The 8,704-nt window shown below is 36.0% G+C and overlaps 3 protein-coding genes across 6 annotated transcripts; 2 read left to right on the forward strand and 1 right to left on the reverse strand.

Annotated features, from left to right (window-relative positions):
• The first annotated feature begins 349 nt into the window (after positions 1–349).
• LOC111441393 lies at positions 350–3,113 on the forward strand. 3 transcript variants are annotated; one of them, XM_023078477.1, is made up of 5 exons: positions 350–477; positions 603–867; positions 1,497–1,566; positions 1,688–1,775; positions 2,729–3,113. In XM_023078477.1, exons 2-4 carry the CDS (start codon positions 685–687, stop codon positions 1,735–1,737), a joined length of 303 nt encoding a protein of 100 aa, XP_022934245.1. In that variant the 5' UTR covers positions 350–477; positions 603–684; the 3' UTR covers positions 1,738–1,775; positions 2,729–3,113. The 3 variants fall into 3 exon arrangements, with proteins under 3 accessions (XP_022934245.1, XP_022934166.1, XP_022934321.1); XM_023078398.1 differs by having other exon boundaries at positions 2,838–3,113; XM_023078553.1 differs by having other exon boundaries at positions 357–477; positions 620–867; positions 2,838–3,113.
• A 1,170-nt stretch (positions 3,114–4,283) lies between these two features.
• Positions 4,284–7,082, forward strand: LOC111454160 (putative pentatricopeptide repeat-containing protein At3g08820). 2 transcript variants are annotated; one of them, XM_023095517.1, is made up of 3 exons: positions 4,284–6,442; positions 6,484–6,508; positions 6,950–7,082. In XM_023095517.1, the coding sequence occupies exon 1, from the start codon at positions 4,337–4,339 to the stop codon at positions 6,398–6,400; it is 2,064 nt and encodes a 687-aa protein (XP_022951285.1). In that variant the 5' UTR covers positions 4,284–4,336; the 3' UTR covers positions 6,401–6,442; positions 6,484–6,508; positions 6,950–7,082. The 2 variants fall into 2 exon arrangements, with proteins under 2 accessions (XP_022951285.1, XP_022951275.1); XM_023095507.1 differs by having other exon boundaries at positions 4,284–6,508.
• On the reverse strand, positions 6,887–8,079 carry LOC111454172 (CASP-like protein 4B1). Its single transcript, XM_023095530.1, has 3 exons — positions 7,521–8,079; positions 7,299–7,434; positions 6,887–7,216 (listed from the first exon to the last, which is right to left on the reverse strand). Exons 1-3 carry the CDS (start codon positions 7,835–7,837, stop codon positions 7,025–7,027), a joined length of 645 nt encoding a protein of 214 aa, XP_022951298.1. The 5' UTR covers positions 7,838–8,079; the 3' UTR covers positions 6,887–7,024.
• Positions 8,080–8,704: the final 625 nt, after the last annotated feature.

Consider the following 8,704-nt stretch of genomic DNA (forward strand, 5'->3'; position numbering starts at 1 on the left):
GTTGTACACAAGTCGATAATCACTCATTGTGGTCAATCTCTAGAGCTTATCGATCCTCTTCAAAGATCCTTTTAAACCTTGAATTTTCTTTTTGGAAGACTTTCCGATAAAAAAACAAAAGTGAGATTGAAAGTACAATTTTCATTAACGTTCATAACTACGCGTGTGTGTATATAATATATTCCAATATTTGAGTCTGGTTGAATATTTCACAATAATTTTACGGAGCATTATAAATGTATTTTGGATTAGGTTGATCGTAACACGCGCCACACAGCGCGAACACTTTGATATCAAACGGCGGCGTTTCGAGCAGATCCCATTTTAACAAGCCCCTACTCTACTTCTTTTGTCAGTATATCCTTCTCAATTTTCAAAACCTTCCAGACGCTAGACCTTTTTCCTGGGTTTTTCCTTTTCCTTTTCCATTTTTTAACGAGCCAGAGGAAAACAGTTTCCGTACCGGCAAGAAGGAAGGTAAGGAAAAACCGATTCCGTTATCAAATTTGTACATTAATCCCTTCAAGACGACTTAATTTTTCTTAATCTCTTCTTCGTTTTTCATGAAATCGATTTCGGTTCAATGATTTTTCACAAAGCAGCGTTTTCGGTGCCTCAGAATCTCGCCAAATCACAAAGTCAAGGTTTCGGTTGATTAATCGAAGCCGTTAGTGTTGAAATAGAATGGAGACTAGCGGAGGAACAGAAGCCTTGAATCGCGTTCCGCTATCAGAAGTTGTTTCTGATTGCGTCAAAAGATGGTTTAAGGATACTTTGACAGAGGCCAAGCGTGGGGATATCAACATGCAGGTCTTGGTTGGTCAAATGTATTATAGCGGTTATGGCATTCCAAGAGATGCTCAGAAGGTGACTTTCTTTCCTATCAATTAATGAAGATCCTTATTGCTTAATTCCTCCCAGTTTTGACGAAATCAAGAACTGAAGTTTATTGAAATTCCTGTGGTTATTATACTGATATATGTGGGAATTATTGGTCAACCATATGCTTCGTAAATATTGCAAATTCTGTTTCGTTTTGGCCAAAAATAGTTATTGGTTTTCTCAGGTTGCTTGGTTCTCTGTAATTTCTGGATTTGTTGCAACTTTGAGGAGATTGGAACATCTCTTAATGTCTTTCTGACACATTTTTGGAAATTATGCTTGTTTGTTAGCAATTCTTTGGTAAGGTTTTCACTTTCTATGAAAATACATTTGAACTTAAATTTCCAAAACAAAATAAAAGTTTTTAAAAACTACTTCCTTTTGTTTCCGAAGTTCTGCTTGAATTTTGAATATGTTCTTAAAAAAGTAGTTAAAAAACAAGGAACTATAGATTAAGTGGGAAATAATGTTTACAAGGTTAATTTTCAAAAACAGAAATCCAAAACTAAATGGTTATAAAAAAGGAACTAATTATTTGATTTTTTTTTTTTTTTTTTGGATGAAATCCTATTGGCTTAGTGGAATTTTATGGTTTCAAATGCCTTCGATTGCAGGGAAGAATTTGGATGACAAAAGCGTCAAGAAGTCGGTCATCCGTCTGGAAAGTTAGTGATAAACATCCAGGTTGATTGGCATTTTTTTAAAGAATCAAAATCTCTTTTTTGTTTTAATGTCTTTTCCTAACCTTATCCATTATCTATAATTATCTCTTGCTAATTTCTTAAGCTAACTTCGATTGTGATAGGTTATAATGCTAGCGATTCGGACTCAGATGACTTGACTCACGATTCTTAACTAGATCAGTGCTGTATGTCATGTCGAAACAACCACTGGTATCTTTAGCACAACCTGTCTTTCGATATTTAACTTCTTGTTCTATGGCTCTTATGTGTGACATCAATTATTCTCTGTTGCACATGTGAAAATGTTCTAGTAACAGGGAGAAAGTCGGTAAAAGTTGACGTTTTTGCTTACTGCTTGAGGATTGATCTTTTATTTTTTATGATATGATATACCTTATTGTTGAGTTCTTAAAACTTCAGCTTTAACGTGTCTATTGCAAAACAACTGCCTCCACTCCATCCTACCACATTGTAGCTACTTTTATCTAAACCTTGAATACGTAATTAAATTGTAATCTCTAGTTTTTCTCTCCTACATCTAATTATTGCTCTAAATCTAGCTTCCGTGAACAATTTTGGGCGGGGGATCTGTATGATTTTTAATATCAAGTTTGTTGAAGTTAAAATTGTAGTTCATAAGCCAATCTGAGCATAGCTTATAGCTTAACTGGTTCGAGTATATGTCATTGACCCAGAGGTGAGTATACATGTTCCATGTCACTTGTTTGTTGTTCATGATGCTTGATATCCCTTGGGCGTTCATGTTCGTCTTATCCAAGGCTTGCTTTCTAAAAGATGGCTCTTTCTTGTTCTTGTTTTTGTTTTTGTTTTGTAAAAGGAAATTCCACCTGTGCTTTAGTCCTTCTAGCTGTGAAATTTTGGCTGTACTTCTCATGAAAACGATTGAAGAGGCACGCACAAATTTTTGTTTCTTATAACAAGCAAATCTTTGTTATGTCAAGATCTTTGGTTTCTGTTTAGTTAAACCCTTGTTTTTCTTGAGATAAGATTTGATTATCTTAGACTTATACACTTCAAATCAAGTTTCCACTCGATGGCTAGCTAGAATGATCGTTTTATCCTCTAAACATGTTTACGTGTCGTCACCAATCAAGCTGATGTTTGTGAGACAAGTTAGCTGTATAATGAATGTGCAATTACAGGTCATGATTTGCTATGGTTGTTTGTGCTGTCCAAACTGACCAAACTGTGCAATTCTTTAAGCTTGTACTAGGCGAAGTGCTTTTCTTGAAAACACTTTTGATTTTGTAGGATGTGCTTTTCACTTGGGGAACTCTACTTGCTCAGCAACATTCGCAGCTGCGAAGAACAACATTCGTGCACTGAATTTAAAAAATGTAATATGCTTTGATTTCACCTTTACCCTACAAAGAATTTGTGGTCAAATAGGCTAAATCCTATATCCATTTTTTTATTCTGTTTAGGTTGCCTCTGTTCACTGTCTGCCAGACATTTTCAATTGATTTTTGCATAATTGTTAAATTCTGAACTCTTTTAGTTGCTAATCAAATTCCCTTTTAAGAACAACCCGTGTGCCTTCTACTTGGTCTTTCCTCTTTTTTAGTTAGTTGCTAGCCTATAACACCTTTATCTTGCTGTTAAGGGTATAAAATCTCACCAAATTCCTTCATTCTTCTTTAAATAAGGATGAGAGATGGTCATCGAGGCAGGGAGATCGGTTATAGTTCATATACTAGTAAAACTTTTAGTTTTTTTTTTTTAAGATTAAGAGTATTAATGTTGTTTTTGAAGGTTTATGGGTATTTGATACGTGGCATTATCAGTTTCGTCTATATACTAACAAGGAGTATTTTGTTGTCATCTTGCTTTGTGTGGTCGATTTCCAACTTGAATTCGTACAAAATGAATAAAACTACTTAGATGGTTGAATTTGACGGCGATGAGAAATAAATTCTCGATGACCCTCCTATCGTTTCCATCTTAAGGCTTTTCATTTCATTAATATTAACTTACAAATTTGAAGTTTTTGTGACTATGTACACTCTTAAATTTCTCTATAGCAATCAGCATGCAACAGCTAATAGAGATGTTTTGCATAACTATATGAGTCAAGTTTTAATAAATAATAATAATAATAAAAAGAATAAATATGAGTCAAGTTTTAATAAATAATAATAATAAAAAAAAGAATAAAAGAACGAAACACCTAATTACCGTGTTGACTTTGTCTTTCGTCTTCTTTCTTTAACTTTGAGTCTTCGTCTTCTTCCTTTGACTCTATTCCCTGACCTTCTTTCTCAATCTGGGTGATGCTGGAGATGCTACATGTAATAGAAGATGGAGACTTAAGAGATATATTAGAGAATTAAATCAGATTAACAATTAAATTTGACATGCAAATAATCCTTAAGCAGATGCAAATAATCCGTAAGCAGAAGACAATTGTAAAAATTATTTCATAAGTGAAATTTAAATGTTTTCCATCCAAAATTTAATAGTAAAAACATCAAACTTAAAATTCTATGCTTTTCCTAAAAATAATAAAATAGTGGTAAGAATATTTTTAAATTTTTTTTAAAGATTAAATTTAACTTTTTAAAGTTTAGTTATTCTTTTTTATGTATATTATTTAAACTAAAAAGAATTATGAGAAAACAAAATAAAAAAGAAGGTTTAAAATTTTAATTAATAAACGCCTAAAATAAAAGACTAATTTCCATCCAAAATTGTCTTTGACATGGTTGTTACGGTGTGAGCTACTAAGCTTCGTTCAGGCGGCACGGTTCTTGATGTCCATCCTCACCAATCCTGCTTCACCCGTCTTCTCCAAAGCATTAGAGATCAAGAATTACCTCGCCAATGGCGTCAACTGCTTCAAGCAGCTCAAGCATATCCATTGCCGCCTTCTCCGCCTCCATCTCGACCAAGATAACTACCTTCTCAACACGCTTTTATCTAGCGGCTTGGATTCTGGTTGCACAGATTATTCTAAACTCGTATTTTCTCAAGCCAAAGAGCCCAATATTTTCCTATGGAACACGATGATTCGTGGCTTGGTTTCCAAGGATTGCTTCGACGATGCCATCGACGTTTATGGGTCGATGCGTAGAGAGGGGTTTTTACCCAATAATTTCACTTTCCCTTTTGTTTTAAAAGCTTGTGCTAGGAAATTGGATATTCGATTGGGAGTGAAGATTCACACTCTCGTGGTGAAAGCCGGTTTTGATTATGATGTGTTTGTGAAGACCAGTTTGCTTTCGTTGTATGCCAAATGTGATAATTTGGAGAATGCACTCAAGGTGTTCGACGATATGCCTGACAAAAATGTGGTCTCTTGGACTGCTATTATCACTGGATATATAGGCAGTGGACAGTTTAGAGAAGCCATTGATGCATTCAAGAGGTTGCTTGAAATGGGATTGAGGCCTGATAGCTTCTCTCTTGTCAAAGTTCTGTCTGCCTGCGCTCAGCTTGGGGATTTCACTAGTGGTGAGTGGATCGATAGATATATAAGTGATTGTGGCTTTGTTAGAAATGTTTTTGTAGCTACTTCTTTGTTGGATATGTATGTTAAATGTGGAAACATGGAGCGAGCTAATCTGATATTTAATGCTATGTCGGAGAAGGATATTGTTTCTTGGAGTACCATGATTCAAGGCTATGCTTTCAATGGATTGCCTAAACAAGCGCTTGATCTTTTCTTTCAAATGCAGTCTGAAAATTTGAAGCCTGATTGTTATGCAATGGTTGGTGTTCTGTCTGCTTGTGCAAGGCTAGGAGCTTTAGATTTAGGCATCTGGGCCAGCAGCCTGATGGATCGACACGAGTTCTTGTCGAATCCAGTCCTTGGTACTGCTTTAATCGACATGTACTCTAAATGTGGTAGTGTGACTCGAGCTTGGGAAATCTTCCGATCGATGGAGAAGAAAGACCGCGTAGTTTGGAACGCCATGATTGTCGGGCTGTCCATGAATGGGCACGCCAAAGCTGTGTTTTCATTGTTTAGCCTCGTGGGGAAGCATGGAATTCGGCCAGACGAAAACACCTTCATTGGCCTGCTCTGTGGGTGCACTCATGGCGGTTTTGTCGATGAGGGGCGTCGATATTTCAATAGCATGAAGCAGGTGTTCTCGTTGACCCCTTCGATTGAGCATTATGGATGTATGGTGGATTTGCTTGGGCGAGCAGGGTTATTAGACGAGGCTCACCGGTTGATAAACAGCATGCCAATGCAGCCTAATGCTGTTGTTTGGGGGGCCTTGTTGGGTGGATGTAGGTTGCATAGAGATTCCCACTTGGCTGAACAAGTACTAAAGAAGCTTATTGAGTTGGAGCCATGGAACTCAGGAAACTACGTTCTGTTGTCAAATATTTACTCTGCAAGTCATCGATGGGAGGAAGCTGAAAAGATCCGTTCAGCGATGAAGGAGCAGCGGATCCAGAAGATCCGTGGCTGCAGTTGGATCGAGATCGATGGGATCGTTCACGAGTTTCTAGTAGGAGACAAATCGCACTCGTTGTCCGACAAAATATATGCAAAACTTGATGAATTGGGGAGAGAATTGAAGGCAGCTGGTCATGTTCCAACTACAGAATTTGTTCTTTTCGACATAGAAGAGGAGGAGAAGGAACATTTCCTTGGTTGCCACAGTGAGAAGCTGGCTGTGGCATTTGGTTTGATAAGTTCTTCAAATCATGTTATTCGTGTTGTTAAAAACCTCCGTGTATGTGGTGATTGTCACGAGGCCATAAAGCTAATTTCCAAGATCACTGGAAGAGAGATCATCATAAGAGATACCAATCGGTTTCATACATTTATCGATGGTTCTTGCTCGTGTAAAGATTATTGGTGAAATTTGGATTAGAGGCGTACCGGGCACGACATTTCCTACGCATCCCTCGCAACTTGGTCACACCATCAATTTAGTTCAAACAGTAAAAACTGATTCCTAAAAATCAAGGTTAGTCCTTTCATCGCTTTCTTACTAACATAATTCTTTAGAAACAGAATAATTTTAGGGTTCATAATTTTGTTGTCATAGATAGTAATACTTTTCTTAGACATATCCCAATATATTCAGGTTCATTGTGATATATTCTTAGTTTATTCATGTATTCCTCCTAACTTGGACATCACAGAAAGGGTTAGTTCAACTCAATTTTTATCGATTTGGAGCCCACCTAAGCATAAAAATAATAATATTAATTAGATTATTTAGTCATTGTTCTAATTTGTTAACTTAATCATAAAAATAATAATATTAAACATTGTTCATAGACGTGGCAGAGTGTAGACGAGAATTTAAACTTCCAATTACCGTTAGATTCTGCTAGTAGTCTTAGTTTCAATTTGATTCTTACGGTCTTAATTATTGCTAAGAATGATTCAATCAAAATTACAGACGTGCGTGTACAAGTTGAAGCAACAATCATGGCAACAGGAAGAATATGAAATTGGTACGCATTTTGGAGTTATATTATATATAAGATTGAGTTGAGAGTTTGTATCCTGTAATGGCGGCCGACAAAGCTAAAGACAAGAAGGCGAAAAGGGACATGGTAATGGAAGCTGCCAACGAGTCTGTAAATATGTTGTCTGAGCCTTCTCTCATTCTGTTGATCATCGGAATCGCTGAAGATGACGCCGATATTAGCAGATAAGCCAGAATCTGCATACCCGATTTTAATATCAGTGGAGATGGAGGGCATATTTGCAAAAAATTAAGAACTGTTATCGAAATTGGCGCTAACCTGATCTCCAATGAAGTCGATTATGGCAGATTTTCGAGGTGGAAACATGGATCTCGCAGTCGAAACTTCATGAATTTGTCGAAAAACTTGGGCGCCCGTATAAAAAGTGGACAGAATTGCTATTGCCAACACGTATCTGTTTCAATTTTTCAATACCTAATTAATTATGTTTCTTTTAACAGCAAAGAGATTTGTAATCAGAAACGACTGAAATTGTGTTACCTGAATTCTTCGTAGTTGTCGAAGTTTTTCCAATCGCCATGTCTATTGCAAGCCATGATAAGGAAAGCAAGCAACGAAAAGACGAGACCAAATCCTCTCAGAGCCAATACGCGGCGTTTTAACAGATCTTCCCTCCCCCACCGGTTCAGGATCTCCGACACCCCGGAACTGGTCGCTGCCGGCGTTTGCATTTCGACATCGGGAGTCGGATTGGCAGATGGCGGCGGCGATTGCCTTCCGACATTGACCGTCGGGGGCACGGACGGCGGCGGCGCCCCGTTTTTTTGCTTTGTTGGAGAGTCTTCTGGATTTGACATAGGTACAATTAGTGATTGGGGTTTTTTTCTTTTTCTTTTTCCTTTTTTTTTTTCCGGTGAGAAGAACTGAAAAGGAATTTCTAGTCTTTTCTTGGGAAAACTGGATTTGTTTCTTTTTTTTTAAATATTTGGTGGCATTATGAAACGACAACTCAGCTTCTCTGTTTAGGAAGCGGGTGACGAAGTTGGGAAAGAAACCACGCCAACTAATCTTCGGACCAATCACGTGCGTTGGCTTTGTGACGTGGCGCAAATCGTGTGGTGCCAACTGTCCAGCTTGGACATTTCATGTGAAACTTGACTTCTGCCCACAAAACTTTTGGTGTACAAGAAAAAAAAAAAAGGTTTATAGTTAAATTATAAATTGTCATTATTTTTTTTTTAAATTTAGTGTCTTAATTTTAAATTGGAGAACTAAGTTTTTATAATTTCATCAACTATAATAAATAATTTATGTAGAGATTTTATCAAATGATAAAAATAATAAATATTTTACTTAATGATTAATATTATGACTTTTAAAAAATATGATTATTATTTTTAAACAAATGACAAAATTTAAGAGTATTTTTTATAATTTCATTTTCTTTTTTATTATTTTAATAGTGTGTCGGTTAAATAGAATAATATATCAATTAATTGTATATTTAAATATTAATGAAAAGGTTGTGTTAGAATAATATTAAATAATTTCCGACTAACATCCAAACTTTTAATAAAAGTAATAATAATAATAATAATAATAAGGAATAAAATAATCCGTGTGGAAATTCTCAAATACTCTTTTGGACAATACGCATATCAAAATTCTTGACTTGTTTCCAACTCTAAGCAACCGAAATAAGTAAAAAAAAAAAAAAAAAAAAA

The sequence above is a fragment of the Cucurbita moschata genome, unplaced genomic scaffold, assembly GCF_002738365.1.
Source record: "Cucurbita moschata cultivar Rifu unplaced genomic scaffold, Cmos_1.0 Cmo_Scf00001, whole genome shotgun sequence".
Lineage (NCBI taxonomy): Eukaryota > Viridiplantae > Streptophyta > Magnoliopsida > Cucurbitales > Cucurbitaceae > Cucurbita > Cucurbita moschata.